Source organism: Nematostella vectensis, chromosome 10 (genome assembly GCF_932526225.1).
Source record: "Nematostella vectensis chromosome 10, jaNemVect1.1, whole genome shotgun sequence".
NCBI lineage: Eukaryota > Metazoa > Cnidaria > Anthozoa > Actiniaria > Edwardsiidae > Nematostella > Nematostella vectensis.
The window spans coordinates 5,505,203-5,523,823 of NC_064043.1; the positions used below are offsets into that span (position 1 = coordinate 5,505,203).

The 18,621-nt window shown below is 41.0% G+C and overlaps 1 protein-coding gene across 5 annotated transcripts in view; it reads right to left on the reverse strand.

The window, feature by feature from the left end:
* Positions 1-18,621, reverse strand: part of LOC5521996 (dynein axonemal heavy chain 3-like) — an 85,438-nt gene that overhangs the window by 28,301 nt on the left and 38,516 nt on the right. For all 5 annotated transcript variants that reach the window (XR_007314052.1, XM_048733821.1, XM_048733820.1 and 2 more), the window contains 16 exons: positions 18,413-18,570; positions 18,224-18,304; positions 17,799-17,948; positions 17,302-17,521; positions 16,697-16,948; positions 15,037-15,131; positions 14,522-14,603; positions 4,771-4,909; positions 3,889-4,079; positions 3,461-3,556; positions 2,988-3,179; positions 2,567-2,700; positions 2,004-2,166; positions 1,145-1,267; positions 824-883; positions 1-159 (listed from right to left, as the gene is read on the reverse strand). Coding sequence is in view for 4 of the 5 variants with exons in the window: in XM_048733821.1 (XP_048589778.1) it covers positions 1-159; positions 824-883; positions 1,145-1,267; positions 2,004-2,166; positions 2,567-2,700; positions 2,988-3,179; positions 3,461-3,556; positions 3,889-4,079; positions 4,771-4,909; positions 14,522-14,603; positions 15,037-15,131; positions 16,697-16,948; positions 17,302-17,521; positions 17,799-17,948; positions 18,224-18,304; positions 18,413-18,570 (2,295 nt within the window). In the remaining variant the exon portion in view is untranslated. The remainder of the gene's footprint in view (positions 160-823; positions 884-1,144; positions 1,268-2,003; positions 2,167-2,566; positions 2,701-2,987; positions 3,180-3,460; positions 3,557-3,888; positions 4,080-4,770; positions 4,910-14,521; positions 14,604-15,036; positions 15,132-16,696; positions 16,949-17,301; positions 17,522-17,798; positions 17,949-18,223; positions 18,305-18,412; positions 18,571-18,621) is intronic.

Below are 18,621 nucleotides of genomic sequence, written 5' to 3' on the forward strand. Positions count from 1 at the left end.
CTTGAGTATACAAACTGCCTCCATGACCATCCTTACACCTGCAGGGGGGTTCGTCATGGACTTGACGAGAGTAATGTCTTGTTGCTTGAGCGTGTCCAACGCTGCAATAGCTGCATTCATTGCAGGCATCGCTACAGCGAGCTTTTCTTCACACTCGTCCTAGGACAAAAAGACATCATGATAGAGCCAACCACACAAGGACAAGTAGGTCCAAAACACAACATCCTGAGGATTTGCCCTTAATTTTAAGGCCGGGAAACGGGATTTTGGTAACCGGGACCGGGAACGGGATTCACACTGCAGTGGCGCCTCCATATAATAATAATTTTGATTTGATATAAAAATATTGATTATTGTTCCTGCCGACCATAAAACATATGGGGGATCACTTTGACTTTCCTGATATAACGATGCAATTTGTTCGATCCCTTGCCATATCGTTATATCAAGTTCAATGTATCCAATTATTCAGGGCCCTGTTGAATCATACTTTCATAGCGGTCCGTGTGGGCCCTGTTGAATCTTACCTTCATAGCGGTCCATGTGGGCTTTGTTGAATCTTACCTTCATAGCGGTCCACGTGGGCTTTGTTGAATCTTACCTTCATAGCGGTCCATGTGGGCCCTGTTGAATCATACCTTCATAGCGGTCCATGTGGGCCCTGTTGAATCATACCTTCATAGCGGTCCATGTGGGCCCTGTTGAATCTTGCTTTCATAGCGGTCCACGTGGGCTTTGTTGAATCTTACCTTCATAGCGGTACATGTGGGCCCTGTTGAATCTTACCTTCATAGCGGTCCATGTGGGCCTTGTTGAATCTTACCTTCATAGCCTGTGACTCTTTGGCAGCCTTATTAGCCTCTTCCTCGTCAGCTTGTACAATCTATGGAGTATTAAGATGATGAGTTAACATGATAAAAACAGAACGAGGAATATGGGTAGAACAGGCATGGAAATGGAGAATTAATAACAGCAATAGCAAAAAAACACGACCGCAAGATTTTATCTCAATCCCATATATATCTTCTGAAATTTCAGAACTTCCGAAAAAGGGAGTAAGCCCCTCAGGACTCTACCCTGAATCCGCCACTGTAGATAGCAAAACTTAACAAAATATCATTGACAGTCATCAATTGTTCCATACCCGCTTTTTGTCCTCGACTTCTAGCGTCTCCTCGGCGATAATTTTGATGAGATCTTCTGTCTCTTTGCTCGTCTGGATAAGCTCCGGTTGTAACTCTTGGAGTTCCTGCTGCATGATGGCCACCTGCAAGAACAAACAGATTACAATTAGAATCCTCAGAGACTCTGTCAGCCGCTATTTTGTCATCCCCGCAAAATACCAAGCGTTAGAAAGTATCCACTCCCAACGGCGAATTTGGAAAGGAATTGCGACGTATTTGATCGATTGTTTAAATGAAGTATAAAAATTCTTCTTTTGCGATTATTTTGAGATTTCCTATAAAATTGTCTTAATATTAAATAAAACAATAAAAATGTGCCGCTGACTAGGGCCCGTGACCTACATCAGGTCGAGAATCTGACCATTTACAGTGCGACCCACGTTATAGTTTTGTGAAGTAAGCCAATAAGGATGCGAGAACATGCTATCTGATACGACGCGCGCTACCGTGGCCACCTTGAAAGGTTTGTTAAGTAAGCCAATAAAGATGCGAGAACATGCTATCTGATACGACGCGCGCTACCGTGGCCACCTTGAAAGGTTTGTTAAGTAAGCCAATAAAGATGCGAGAAACGTGCTATCTCATACGACGCGCGTTATCGTGGCCACCTTGACAGTTTTGTGAAGTAAGGATGCGATGCTATCTGATTGGTATCAACGTCACTTGCCACCAGCGTGGCAAAGAAATCAGTTATAAAGTTTGTGCCAGCAATCAAAACAGTGAGTCTCCCTTATTGACCAGCTTTCTAAAATCCTTATCTAAGTGGCCATGTGTTAGCACGCGTGGCCACTACCCTTATTTCAAGCATCATAATATCACCTGCTGTGAGGCGAAGTCGAGTTTGTCAAGCCCTTTCAGGTAGCGGCTCTTCATGGTGAGAATCTGAAGCCTTTTCTTCTCCAGCAGAGACTTGAAAGTCTTGATGAGCTCAAGGTATGACGTAGGTGTGACGTAGTTATGACGTCGTAGGATCGCGAAGTATCTAAGAGACAATTGCATAAGATAAAGTCTATGAGCTTTTCTTTTCCTGGCAGGACTGATTTAAACTATGTGCTATTGAAGTCTATGGTCTATGAAGTTCTCAAATTTATTCTTTGCTAAATCAAACGTTTAAAAAAACATGGCAAATAATTGTGGAAACACGACTGACCGTTCAAACTCATTTCAAATCTTCAGACGGGTCTGATTGTAGTAAGAATAGGTAAGGCCGAGATGTTTAATCATGTCTATCAGATCCAACCTGTTTATGGAAATTTTCGTAAAGCTCGTACAGGAAAGCTTCGTGCCATACGTGACCATAATTATAATCAATAGTAAAAAGTTGTAGGTTGAGCCAATAAGACCTCAGCGTTATGATCACGTGAACATAACCTCGTGCTAACCTCTCGGAGATTGATCGGACGCTCTGATGGAAGTGCTTGCACATGGACACACACTCCTGTCGGACCTCCCTGGACATTTCCACCTCGTCCAGGAACTTGTTGGCCACCATCTCAAGGGCGTCTTCTGGCCACGCCTAAACAAACAAGCACACAATGTGAACCATAGCCATGAATTTTTGCTGCCAGTTTTGTAGGCAGCGAAAGTCAAAACGTTTGTCAAATTCAAAGGTGAATGTATGTTTTAACAATATTTCATTATTGTCGAAATTCTTGAGAATAGTCGGCCTCCGGATAGACGCCATGCCGTTCTAAATATTCGTTCCTTTCCAATTTCAAACGTTATCACTATTTTCTTTCTCTACCAAATTAGACCATGACTTTCTGCTCCTCCCCCCCCCCCCCCCCTCAATTCTAACTGTACCTGAAACCAGTCGATTGTACAGCAATTGATGAGAGAAGGGAACATGCGCAGTCGATTCCTGAAGGCGTCGCCGATAGGGCTCATGGCGAGTACCACGTGGAGGTTTCTGCGCACGCGCTCGATGAAGAAGTTGTACATGGCGAGAGGACTGGAATCCACTTTGAGGTTGCGCTCCTGGACGATCGACTGCATCTGTACAACACACAGTAAGATGAGCAAGGTTTGCACAGTCCCGAAAGTTACCGAGTCGCTTCCGAATAATACAGAGTCAGCCCGAAATAGTACAGGTAAGTAAACGATAGGTATCAAGTCAAGCCCAAAAATGCCGAGTCGTTCTTGAATAGTAACGAATCACTCCCGATTTATACCGAGGCAGTCCCGAATATTACCGATTCAGTTCCGATTGATAGCGAGTCAGACACGATCCGTACCGGGTCAGTCCCGATAAATACCGGGTAGCAGGGATGACTAACCTTTTCTATAATCTCGGCTTTCTCGTCGTGCTCGTAGATGTTCGGCACGTCACCCGTATTCAGGATCATGTTGATGTCTTCAAGAAATGCTTCGTCCTGTGGGAAAAAATAGATTTGGATATAGCAACGTTCTTAACGCTCTTCGCCAGGTAATGTTAACAATGCTGATGATAATAATGACTGAATCGACTGCGAGAATAACCGTGGTTCCTGTTTTCATGATTATATTGATAATGATGATGTGATGATGATGATGATAGTGGTGGTTGCTGTGGTGATAACGATTACTATGATATTTTAACTATACTAAAGATTATTAACATTATGATGATGATGACGACGACGAAGAAAATGCTATTGATGTGGTGATGATGATGATGCAGAAAATGATGATGCCAATGATGACGATGATGTCATCACATGTGTACCTTGATCTGGTGATCCCCAAACAAGAACACGGTAGACACGTCTTCGTCGCCAGCCCTTCTGAGCATGCGCTTAACGTCCTCTCGCCAGTCCATGAAAGTGTACGTCTTGGCGATCTCGATCTGGAACAGCTCGTAGTCCGACATGAAGGCTGCAAGCTTGGTGGCACTAGCTCGACCGGATCCACCGATACCTTGAGATGAATGACAATACAAGGGCGACTTTGAGACAAATCACAAAGGGCCCCCTAGTCAGTCACACCTTTGTTATTGTTTTTATTTCATAGTGGCTAAGAAATCTCGAAATAGTCAGTCACACCTTTGTTGTTGTTTTGATTTCATAGTGGCTAAGAAATCTCAAAATAACCATCTAAAACAAAGTTTGTTGGACTTAATATGCCAATTCAATCTAAAATATCGCAGCCTCCCTAAATAAGACGATGGAAAAGGATGCTTTGTCACTCTTGGTATTTTGCTAGGATAAACCGACAGCTGGCAGATACTCATATTACGATCTTGATTCGTAAGACAATGTACAAAAAACAAATCATAATCATATAAACATTAGGCAATTTTAATTTCAGTTTAACAAGATATAATTCCCAAAAAACACCGAGTGTTTACCGAATACTCACCGACGAGCAAGGTATGTCCATTTGGTTGTCTGAGTACGCGACAGATCCTCGAGACATGCTCGATAGAAAAGCGAAATAGCACCGGGCCATTCCCGAATAGCACCGAGTGTTTACCGAGTACTCACCGACAAGTAAGGCATGTCCATTTGGTTGTCTGAGTACGCGACAGATCCTTGAGACATGCTCGATAGCAAAGCGAAATAGCACCGGGCAATTCCCGAATAGCACCGAGTGTTTACCGAATACTCACCTACAAGTAAGGCATGTCCATTTGGTTGTCTGAGTACGCGACAGATCCGCGAGACATGCTCGATAGCAAAGCGGAACATGACTAAGTCCATTGGGGCTTTAGAAGAGATGTTGTAGTCATCCAGGTAGATTTCCATCACCTATGAAAAAGTAGCACAAAAGTAAAGCCTTGAGCCTATTTTGTTGTGGTTAGCCCTTAGGTTTTTTGTAGGTTAATAATAAAAAGAAAAAAAAGCGCAACAAGATTAATTTTTCGTACTGAGCCGAACTTGCTGTTGCGCTAAAATCGCTCTTTGCTCATTATTAACTTACTTGGAAAAAAAGAAACAAATAATTTTGCAATACTGAATAAGAAATAACTCAAGACAGAAGAACTCTATAACATCTAGGATTATTATTTTTCGAATGCAAATTAGATTTGGTTAGGTTCTTAAACCGCTATGATTTAAACTCTTACCCAGGGATAATTTTTGAGTATTTTCTTTTTCTATATCTTTGTAACATTTTATGCAAAAAAATTGCCTGCTTCAATTTTGACTCGGTCAAACCTAACTTGTTCGGATCAAACTCTAAGTTTCATAGTGTAGAGCGAGGACTGGGCCGTGTGTGCTGTAAAAAAGACTTAATTGTTCGCTATGGAAGAAGTAGAAATAAGGTTCTGATAGGCTAGAAATATAGATTCTATTAGGCCTGGCAAATCAGCCTTTAGGATTCAGCGCAAAGTATAAAAGCACTTTTTTGGTCACGTTCTCTTAGCCGCCGCGACGCCGTCGTCGTTGCGTAACTATGAGCCCTTGGTGTCAAGTATTTCGATGGTCAGCAAATGGTCCTCAGGTAGGTACTTGGTGAGCGAGCACTCCGACACTTGACGAACGATTGTGAAACTTAGCATTTAGTTTTAGAATAGATAGCGAGAGCTTTCTTACAGCTCTCCAAGAGCTTTACCCTTTATTTTTCATAGAATAGAGCGAAAACGCACGCACTTTTGAAACAATTCCATTGGTGACTGGGCTTTATTCTACCAAAACAGACTTCCAAACATTCACAGAAAATACGTCAACACTTGGTTTTTAACGATTGGTAAACCCAAATATTTATTTTGTTCAAAACGTTGAGTCTCCGAAGACAAATGAACGTGGACAGCTGCTTTTGTTCCATCAAACTTACATCCTCGGAAACCAAGTGAAAAAAAGGGTGATTAAAGTTATTGATTTATGTCTTGAGTGTCGATTAATGGTTTCCATGGCAATAGTCACCACTGCAAGTAAAAGCATAAAACACTGGACAATATTTGATGCACATAACTTGTGGAAACTTTATTTCCAATTTTCAGTGGAAATGTTGGACCTTGAATTACTAAACCTGTTATCAGCAGAAATTCTATTGGATAACATAATGACCCATGGCTCGTGTGCTAGTGATAAGACCGATAACTCAACACAACTTTGTAAATCAAAAATAATCCTCAGGATTAAAAACAAATTTCAGGATATTTACGCTTATTTGCTTATTTATTTTGTTACCTGGAAGCACTGTGGATTACGAGTCTTCGAGTGCAGCCTCAAGTGGACATAGACTGCTTAAGTTTAGTCATAATCTCTTTATATATTTATAGTTACACTTTTAACATTGCTTATGTTTAGTCATAATCTCTTTATATATTTATAGTTACACGTTTAACATTGCTTATGTTTAGTCATAATCTCTTTATATATTTATAGTTACACTTTTAACATTGCTTAAGTTTAGTCATAATCTCTTTATATATTTATAGTTACACTTTTAACATTGCTTATATTTAGTCATAATCTCTTTATATATTTATAGTTACACTTTTAACATTGCTTAAGTTTAGTCATAATCTCTTTATATATTTATAGTTACACTTTTAACATTGCTTAAGTTTAGTCATAATCTCTTTATATATTTATAGTTACACTTTTAACATTGCTTAAGTTTAGTCATAATCTCTTTATATATTTATAGTTACACTTTTAACATTGCTTAAGTTTAGTCATAATCTCTTTATATATTTATAGTTACACTTTTAACATTGCTTAAATTTAGTCATAATCTCTTTATATATTTATAGTTACACTTTTAACATTGCTTATATTTAGTCATAATCTCTTTATATATTTATAGTTACACTTTTAACATTGCTTATGTTTAGTCATAATCTCTTTATATATTTATAGTTACACTTTTAACATTGCTTAAGTTTAGTCATAATCTCTTTATATATTTATAGTTACACTTTTAACATTGCTTAAGTTTAGTCATAATCTCTTTATATATTTATAGTTACACTTTTAACATTGCTTAAGTTTAGTCATAATCTCTTTATATATTTATAGTTACACTTTTAACATTGCTTAAGTTTAGTCATAATCTCTTTATATATTTATAGTTACACTTTTAACATTGCTTAAGTTTAGTCATAATCTCTTTATATATTTATAGTTACACTTTTAACATTGCTTAAGTTTAGTCATAATCTCTTTATATATTTATAGTTACACTTTTAACATTGCTTATATTTAGTCATAATCTCTTTATATATTTATAGTTACACTTTTAACATTGCTTATGTTTAGTCATAATCTCTTTATATATTTATAGTTACACTTTTAACATTGCTTAAGTTTAGTCATAATCTCTTTATATATTTATAGTTACACTTTTAACATTGCTTAAGTTTAGTCATAATCTCTTTATATATTTATAGTTACACTTTTAACATTGCTTAAGTTTAGTCATAATCTCTTTATATATTTATAGTTACACTTTTAACATTGCTTAAGTTTAGTCATAATCTCTTTATATATTTATAGTTACACTTTTAACATTGCTTAAGTTTAGTCATAATCTCTTTATATATTTATAGTTACACTTTTAACATTGCTTAAGTTTAGTCATAATCTCTTTATATATTTATAGTTACACTTTTAACATTGCTTAAGTTTAGTCATAATCTCTTTATATATTTATAGTTACACTTTTAACATTGCTTAAGTTTAGTCATAATCTCTTTATATATTTATAGTTACACTTTTAACATTGCTTAAGTTTAGTCATAATCTCTTTATATATTTATAGTTACACTTTTAACATTGCTTATATTTAGTCATAATCTCTTTATATATTTATAGTTATACTTTTAACATTGCTTATACTTAGTCATATTCTCTTTACATATTTATAACTACACTTTTATCGTCTTTGGAGGTATTTTTAGATGGTATGATATTTTTTTATATGTATCTTATTTTTTAAATTGTAAAGTGCATTTAGGCATATGGAAAATGCACTATATAAATATTAAAATCATTATTATTATTATTATTATTATTATTATTATTATTATTATTATTATTATTATTATTATTATTATTATTATTATATATATACACATATTTCAAATACCGTTTTAAAACAGTCCTATTATCTTTGCTTTCCTTCTTATGTGAATCATTTTTTAAATAGCTGAAACCTGGTATTTGAAGGCCATGTGAATTTTCATATACCCTGGTTCCAGAGCCTCAAACGTCTTTTTATTTAGTGACTCGCTGGCCACTGAATAGGTAGACGCTCGAGGCTCTGGGACCAGGGTAAATTTTCATAAGAATACGAACAATAATTCTAGCTTGGATTTATTTTATATATTTTATAACGCTTATTTAGTTGATACCCATGAAGCACTGCTGGTTATGCTACACCGGCTGTCGAGTGCAGACTTATTTGAAATAGGTTTATCAGAAGTCGCTTGATTATAGGAATTCAAGGAAAATAAACGCAAGATAACATACCCTATTCATTCGGTGACAGGTGCTTATACAATAATAAACCATTGTTTAACTTCTATAACTTTTAACCAAAGCCACTGAGTTTTCGGCTTACACATCGTTTAATGACAATTCAACGCGGCTTGAAAAGTCCATTAAATCCATTGTTAAAGGTTATGGACGTTTATTTAACCGAAAACGAATGGTATAAAATTAATGGGAATATAATCATTTTATCATCATTTAAGCCATATATCACAAATTCGCATAAGACGTTTTCCCGTTTTTTGGAGAATAATCTTGGATTTGGCGAAAAACTATGTTCTTTTGATGCATGTTGAAAGACTCAAGTAGTTTAATGTATCCCATTACTGCTTGGGCCTTAAAGTACGTCTATTAAGCCCACGGCCTCAGGATGGCTTGTTTGTATGCAAGAGCCGTTTTAGTGTTCTAGTCTTTTTCAGTATACAATATCAATAGAATCCTATAGTCAAATTCAATTTCACATATTTCATGGTGCACCCTTTAATTTATTTAAAAGTTCCTTCACAAGCATTATCTAAGACTTTAAGGGCGTTTAATTTTATATTCCCACGTTTCGTATATTTGGCAAGGGAATTATTTTCCAAAAGGAACCGATTTACGGCTAACAAACTTAACACATTGTTTCATCATTATCTAACGCGATTGATGTATAAAAAAAAATAAACTAAATGTCTGTACTTATTGATATTGTGGGAAAGTTGTGCCATTATTGATTCTATTGATTGGTGATTGGCGTAATGATGTTTGGTGTTGTTTATTGATGTGTAAATTTCTTGTTGCTGGAATGAACATTTATTACTTTTATTCGATTATTTTGCCAAGAAGAATTTTTGCCATTCCGATTTTTGGAATCGGGTTTATAAAGTTATCTACTTATATATGTGAAGGTAAGGAAATGTGGCCAACGAACTGATTCTGCAATCTTGTCACACATTGGATGTCTAGAACTCGAAGATATTGGATACAAATGTAAAAGCACTGTATTATATACAGGTGTTTTTACAAAGTCAAATTGCCGCTACAATAACACGAATTTTTAAATTCGACTTGAGCCCTCTAAGTGCAGGACTTCCAACATTTTACAAAGCGCTTCTTATGATTAGAATTCAATTGTTTTCAATCGATAAACAAGACTCATTTTGATTATTTTCTTTAGAAATAAATATTTTATTAAAAATTATATTTTATAACTTTGACTTGCTCTCCTAAATAGTGGTTTTCCCTATCATTACGTACTATAGCAATTATGGCTCAAAACAAAGTGTGCACGTAAATGTGTTAATGACAAGCAATAACTACAGGTGTTATGGACGTCGAGGGGGGGGACAAAACAGAAAGCAAAGGGGGAAGGACGGCGCAAAGAATATCGCCTTGTTTAATACGAAGAGAAGGCTGCTTGCCCTTAAAGACTATCAAACCCCCTCTTCTCCATCTCGGTACGCCATAATTTGGTTCCTGTTCTTTGTTTCATTTTTGTGGGCGGAGCTAAGCTTTTCTACCGTTTAAGAATCGTATTCCCAATTCGCGCTTGCTTTTCCTGCTGGCTTTCCTGGCGAGAGGAGGTTATCAGACGGAAAGGGTAAGAGAACAGGGAGCAATTCCAAGGGCAGGGTAAGTAAAGTCTAGATAGCATCCTGTCTGGATTATTTTTATTTTCTTTTTTTATTTAAAAAAAGAGCTTTGAATGAATATTGGTAGGTGTTTTCGGATGATTAGCCATATTTTATTTCAACAAAATCTAAAAACACATTTCATCGAAAATTTGCAATACTGTTTTGTTAAAGGCATACACACACTAGAAAAGCTTAATGTTATAAAATTTGCCGCTTAATGTTATAGTAACGCTCAATGTATGAACAATAAATCATCGCTTAAATGTAATAAAATTTGTCGTTCAATGTAATAGTAACGCTCAATGTATGAACAAATCATCGCTTAAATGTAATAAAATTTGCCGTTTAATGTAATAGTAACGCTCAATGTATGAACAATAAATCAACGCTTAAATGTAATAAAATTTGTCGTTTAATGTAATAACAAATCAACACTTAATGTAATAAAACAGCTGACGCTTAATGTAATAAATTTTCAACGCTTATTGTAATAACAAGTTAACGCTTAATGTAGTGAAAATAAATTAAAAAAACAACAAAACTGATGGTAAGTCATCTTAGGGTCAAGAGGCCATGTGGTGTTACGTAATCAGTTATTTAATCATAATTAGGCAAAACCATATTTGAGCAACATGTGCTTTGACAAAGTTTTATTCATTAGCGCCAATGAATATTTACTATAATTCGTTATTTATTTCCCTATACAGATGAACACCACAATAAACAACACATTCTATGGTGGAGACCTTAACACAAGTCGATCCTACGTACACACTCCTCTTGACAATGTCACCAAAAAACTGATCTCAGTGATTGGTTGTATTATCGCCGTGCTGTCCTTTGCAAGCAACGCAGTCGTCATCTATTTCACTATTACAAGGAATCGATCAAACATCCAGTCAGCATTCAGGCGCTCTCACGTTTACTACTTTGTCCTGAGTCTTGCATTTTCTGATCTGTGCACAAGTGTGCTAGCTATACCCCTAAACAATGCTGAATTATGGATAGACTTTGTTACGAATCACTGGATCTGTAGAGCCCTTAGAGGAGCCCAGATCGCGCTTCCAATAATTACCATGAACAACCTAATCGCTATCTCTGTAGATCGTTATCTATGCATTTTCCGCCCGTTCCTTGTTCCATCCAAGCGAGTCGTCAAGAGGTTGATAGTCGGAGCGTGGATAGCAGGCTTAGGATCAACCCTAGCGCTAGTTAGCACCTACAAGATCCTTCCAGAAGTGATTGACGAAAATCATTACTTTTTAAACTGTCGGTATGACAAAACAGTTCCAGCGTCCAGGGCTGTAATCGCAGTATTTATCCTAGTACAGTATCTAATACCTTGTATAGGGCTAAGCTTCGTCTCTCTTCGTGTAACCAATTTCCTGAACAAGAGTCAGAGAAATCGCGTTGCGCCCGAGTCAAACTCAAATCTAAAATCTGAATCCTGGAGGTTCAGGAACTCTCAAATGTTCGTCACCCTGATCGTAGCGTTTGTTATGCCCTACTTCCCATGGTTCGTTTACACGGGCGTCAACAGTACGACAACGGTTGGAGCTTACGAGGACGTCATTTTCCGGAGCTCCTTTGGGCTTGTTGGGTTTCTGAATAGTCTTCTCAACCCTATCATATATTTTACATATTCTAAAGAATTTTGTAACAGGTTGATTCGTACTCTGGGGATAAGAACTTAAAACTTGCTGTTGTTTTGTATACATGTAATCGGTTTCCTAAATAACACAACCTCCTGAATGTAAATACTCAGTGTGTCAATAAATTTGTACCGATTCATGAATTTAATAGATTCCCCAACCGCTCTCCCACAACCACCAACACCACAGCTATCCCCTTTCCCCCACCTACCAGCCACCCTCCTCCCACCATAACTTGCCCCAGCCCCACCACAACCATCCCATCTTCCACCACAGCTATCTCCTTCCCATTACCACAGCTCCCCACCCCCCCACCACAGCTATTTCCTTCCCATTACCACAGCTCCCCATCCCCCACCACAGCCATCTCCTTCCCATTACCACAGCTCCCCACCCTCCACAACGACTATCTGCTTCCCACTACCACAGCTCCCATCCCCCACCACAGCCATCTCCTTCCCACTACAACAGCTTCTTATCCCACACCACAGCCATCTCCTCCCCATTACCACAGCTCCCATCCCCCACCACAGCCATCTCCTTCCCACTACCACAGCTTCTTATCCCCCACCACAGCCATCTCCTCCCCATTACCACAGCTCCCATCCCCCACCACAGCCATCTCCTTCCCACTACCACAGCTTCTTATCCTCCACCACAGCTATCTCCTTCCCACTACCACAACCCCCCATCCCCCACCACAGCCACCTCCTTCCCACTACCACAGCTCCCCATTCCCCACCACAGCCATCTCCTTCCCACTACCACAGCTTCTTATCCCCCACCACAGCCATCTCCTTCCCACTAACACAGCTCCCCATCACCCACCACAGCTATCTCCTTCCCACTACCACAGCTTCTTATCCCTCACCACAGCCATCTCCTTCCCACTACCACAGCTCCCCATCCCCCACCACAGCCATCTCCTTCCCACTACCACAGCTCCCCATCCCCCACCACAGCCATCTCCTTCCCACTACCACAGCTTCTTATCCCCCAACACAGCCATCTCCTTCCCACTAACACAGCTCCCCATCCCCCACCACAGCCATCTCCTTCCCACTAACACAGCTCCCCACCCTCCACAACGACTATCTGCTTCCCACTACCACAGCTCTCCCATCCCTCACCACAGCCATCTCCTTCCCACTACCTCAGCTCCCCATCCCCCACCACAGCCATCTCCTTCCCACTACCACAGCTCCCCATCCCCCACCACAGCCATCTCCTTCCCACTACCACAGCCCCCATCCCCCACCACAGCCATCTCCTTCCCACTACCACAGCTCCCCATCCCCCACCACAGCCATCTCCTTCCCACTACCTCAGCTCCCCATCCCCCACCACAGCCATCTCCTTCCCACTACCACAGCTCCCCATCCCCCACCACAGCCATCTCCTTCTCACTACCACAGCTCCCCATCCCCCACCACAGCCATCTCCTTCCCATTACCACAGCTCCCCATCCCCCACCACAGCTATCTCCTTCCCATTACCACAGCTCCCCATCCCCCACCACAGCCATCTCCTTCCCACTACCACAACCCCCCATCCCCCACCACAGCCATCTCCTTCCCACTACCACAGCTCCCCATCCCCCACCACAGCCATCTCCTTCCCATTACCACAACTCCCCATCCCCCACCACAGCTATTTCCTTCCCACTACCACAACCCCCCATCCCCCACCACAGCCATCTCCTTCCCACTACCACAGCTCCCCATTCCCCACCACAGCCATCTCCTTCCCACTACCACAGCTCCCCATCCCCCACCACAGCCATCTCCTTCCCACTACCACAGCTGCCCCCTTACCAGGAAGGGGGTTTGACAAGGCCGTATGCCGAAAAAGCCAGTTTAGGTAGGTTGTGTGCTCAAACTGTTTCTAAGTAGTACACAGGGGGGTGCGCAAGCCCTTCACCCACCCTTGGCGACCAAAGAGTGGGTCACTTCCTTTAAAGGAATGTTCAAATATCTTCCAAAATGTTTTCTATATTATACCTATGATTGCGAATCCCCCCCCCCCCCCCCCATCAGCCAATCCTGGGTACGCGCCTGGTTCCGGCTCAATAGAAAAATCATGCCTTTTTATTATTTAGTTACTTACTAAAGTGTACATATTTTTTTACCATTTAGCTTCATGATATGTTGCTTAAAAGTGTTATTTTAATTGCAAATACTCTCAAGTTCCTGGCACGTAGCTAGCGATGGGTGCGGGAAGAATGAAGCCTAGTCTACAAACCGTGAAAAACAGGCAGCCTGACATTTTTTTTAATTTGTTCGATTCGAGAGATCAAATCAGAGGTTTTATCCTGACGGAAGATCGCTGAGATCGCGCTTGAAGAAGAAAATGGAAGTTTAATCACTTTATCCTGGCACATTTCGTATGCAGTGTAATTATATGGTCACTGAGTAAACGTCATTGAAAACTTCAGGTACAAATGCGACTTGATCAAATTATATTTAAAATTTGATCTAATCATACTCGATATTCGAATTGAACTGTCATTTTGCTATTTAGTTTGACGGAAACTTTTTCGCGTCTTTCCCCACCTGTTCATTACTTATTTGCTAAAATCGTCTCAAATTTTAAATTCATCTTAAAGTCTAGCCAAGCAGCCAAGTTGATGCTGATGCAGTCTAATGACGCCGTCTTACCTCGCTGAGTTGCTCCATGTCTTGAATCTCGTCGTAAAGTCGGGGGTTGGCTTTACGGTCCACAAAATCACCAAAGAACAGGCTGAAAACGCAATAAGACAAAGACACCTTGTTCTTCTGTGAATATTTGTTATTAGTATAATTGTATTAGCACATATTTCCTCGAGACGACTGTTCTCCACTTATCCCCTCCAAGACACCCCTCCTTGGCCTCCTAAAAGACCCTTCTCTTTAGACATTCATCTCCTCCTTGAACATTTGCAATATCCCTACCGTAAGGGGTATCCTACCCATACCCACACCCCATATCCTAAACGAAACCCTTCTTTGGTGAGATTTATATATTTACGTCAACATCAGTGATTTTTCCGCGAGGCGTTTGATTCTTCCTCCCCTCATCTCCCCCAAGAAACCCTTTTCTTTCAAGTAACCATCGGTGACATTCCCTGCAGACATCAGGCGCCCACCCCCCTTTTGCCTCACCGTTCCCAGAACACCGCCCTTGTTGGGCTTACCTCCTCAGGTTATCATCTGTAACATTCCCTCCGCGTGGTGTCAGGTGCTGGAACACGTTATTGATCTTTTCCTTGAACTCGTTTGCCAACACAGTCTGTAAGCAGCAAAAGCAGCAAAATCAGCGATGTCATTGGTAACGGGATAACAATGAACTTTACCTTCACCATATTAAGCACTGACGGTCTTTCTGGTCAACAAGTCTGTCTTAGAACATTACCTTGACCATCTTAAAAAAACACGGGCGGTCTTCCTGGCCAACAAGCCTGTCTTAGAACATTACCTTGACCATCTCGAAGAAGCACTGGCGGTCTTCCTGGCCAACAAGCCTGTCTTAGAACATTACCTTGACCATCTCAAAAAAACACGGGCGGTCTTCCTGGCCAACAAGTCTGTCTTAAAACATTACCTTGACCATCTCAAAAAAACACGGGCGGTCTTCCTGGCCAACAAGCCTGTCTTAGAACATTACCTTGACCATCTCAAAAAAACACGGGCGGTCTTCCTGGCCAACAAGTCTGTCTTAAAACATTACCTTGACCATCTTAAAAAAACACGGGCGGTCTTCCTGGCCAACAAGCCTGTCTTATAACATTACCTTGACAATCTTAAAAAAACACGGGCGGTCTTCCTGGTCAACAAGTCTGTCTTATAACATTACCTTGACCATCTCAAAAAACACGGGCAGTCTTCCTGGCCAACAGGTCTGTATTATAACATTACCTTGACCATCTCAAAGAACACGGGCGGTCTTCCTGGCCAACAAGTCTGTCTTATAACATTACTTTGACCATCTCAAAAAAACACGTGCGGTCTTCCTGGCCAACAAGTCAGTCTTAGAACATTACCTTGACCATCTTAAAAAAACGGGCGGTCTTCCTGGCCAACAAGTCTGTCTTATAACATTACTTTGACCATCTCAAAAAAACACGTGCGGTCTTCCTGGCCAACAAGTCAGTCTTAGAACATTACCTTGACCATCTTAAAAAAACGGGCGGTCTTCCTGGCCAACAAGTCTGTCTTATAACATTACCTTGACCATCTCAAAAAAACACGGGCGGTATTCCTGGCCAACAAGCCTGTCTTATAACATTACCTTGACCATCTTAAAAAAACACGGGCGGTCTTCCTGGCCAACAAGTCTGTCTTATAACATTACCTTGACCATCTCAAAGAAGCACGGGCGGTCTTCCTGGCCAACAAGTCTGTCTTATAACATTACCTTGACCATCTCAAAAAAACACGGGCGGTCTTCCTGGCCAACAAGTCTGTCTTATAACATTACCTTGACCATCTCAAAAAAACACTGGCGGTCTTCCTGGCCAACAAGTCTGTCTTATAACATTACCTTGACCATCTCAAAGAAGCACGGGCGGTCTTCCTGGCCAACAAGTCTGTCTTATAACATTACCTTGACCATCTCAAAGAAGCACGGGCGGTCTTCCTGGCCAACAAGTCTGTCTTATAACATTACCTTGACCATCTCAAAAAAACACGGCGGTCTTCCTGGCCAACAAGTCTGTCTTATAACATTACCTTGACCATCTCAAAGAAGCACGGGCGGTCTTCCTGGCCAACAAGTCTCTCTTATAACATTACCTTGACCATCTCAAAGAAGCACGGGCGGTCTTCCTGGCCAACAAGTCTGTCTTATAACATTACCTTGACCATCTCAAAGAAGCACTGGCGGTCTTCCTGGTCAACAAGTCTGTCGTAAAACACTCGGTAGACTTCGTGTACCCAGAGCCTCATGATCTTCCCGGCATCACTTGCGCACGGGCCTGGGAAAAGTAAGATCCCCTGTACCACACGCGCAAAGTCACGCAAGTTGAACACATAGTGTGACTTGGAGGGGGTGGGAAGGAAGCTGGTGATGGCTTGTGTGTAGATCTCGATCGTTGCAGTAATCATGATCTGAAATGGGAGAAGCTCACTGTCATGTCAAAATTATATGGATGTAGTTGGTTGAAATTAACGGCAGAAGTGGACTCTTAAGACCCATTTGTTCAGCTAAGCTAAACTGCAAGGGATAGATCTGTTGCAAGCTGGCAATAGGGACCTTACGCAACGAATACCTCATAAATTGCTTAAAAGGGCGTTGGCGTCCGCGATGGCAAATCTAGAACGGGCATTTCTCTATTTTCACATTTTAGGCGCACCGTCAGGAACGTAAAAGGTCGTTTTGGAATATCCGTGAGCGCGTGCGCCGTTCTTGATGACGTCGCCGTCGTCGTTGCGTAAGGTCCCTAATATTAATCCTGCTGTACCTTTGAGAACCTTCGCAGCTGATTTTCGAATCCCCGGTTAAAGTGCCAATCCATGATGACGGAAAAGATACTCTTCATAGTCTCGACGGTGAACGAGTCAATGGACACCACGTTAAAGTGGCAGAGGAAGCGAGGGGTGATCTCATTTCTTCCCCCTCCAGGAGGCCCCATGGCGGCCAGCAGTAACAGGTCTACCAGGTGGAGCATAGACGTGTCTTTCCTGGAATTCGAATCAATATAAGGTTAATTACAAGGTTATTACCGAGTATAAATCACGAACAAACTTAGATGTGTTAACTAATTCCCCCTAACGCAGATAAGCACTTGTATCTCTCAGAGGCAACTGGCTCATAAACTGGCGTCATAATTTATTACAAAGTGCGTCAGGTATTACAAAGTGGGTTACCTTTTGCCAAAGGAATATTACAACCGTTATACAACAGTTCCAGAAGGCGACCATGTATCTCAGTAAAAGGATAAAAACTTGTTTTGCTAACCTGTCAAACCAGTATCCATGGTCGGCCCAATGGCGAAGCACCTCTATAGGAGGCTGGGCACCATACTTTTCTTTGGCAGGCATATTGAGATCGTCGACAAACACAATGCATTTCTTACCAGGTGGGGGACCGTACGTACCACGCTTCCGCCTAATCAAACAAATACATGGACATAAGGATAGATAAAGTTGGAGCGAAAATAGCATTTCTCAACGGGAGTAGATGTGCCGGGGGTAACTCCGCGGTTGCATCATAGCCTCCTCCCTTGCTTATCCTTAGGAACGGAGAAGTACAGGCTGGAAGCCTTTGGAATAGCTGACGAAACCCATGCATTTCTGTTAATATTTCAGACCAGGAGGGGAGGGGGGGGGCAAGGGCACACTAGCCTCCCCCCCCCGGAGTTGTGCTGGCACTTGGATATATACCTGTCTAGTTTAGCGAGCACGAGGTCCTGGGTCTGATTAGCTGTCGTCTGCGCCGAGAAGTTCATAAAGTTGGCGATGTATCTATAATAATAAGGGACGTAGAAATAAATCAGAGGTCCCACACAAACCTCAAACAAGGACTGGATTCCAGAATGATATTCGCAATGGCTAATGTTGATTGGTTCTTACCCGTCGGAAGGCATTTTAAGCACGTAGTGGTTTGTGATGGCGGTCTTCCCGGTCCCCGTCGGCCCTACCAGCAGGAGCGGTTTCTCATGTGTTATCATCAGTTCTAGAAAGTACTGCTGACGTACTGTCTCTGTTGTCGCTATCATCACTTCATTTGGCTACGGAAAGCAAAAGAGGGTACCGTAAATGACCTAATAAACGCCCGGGGC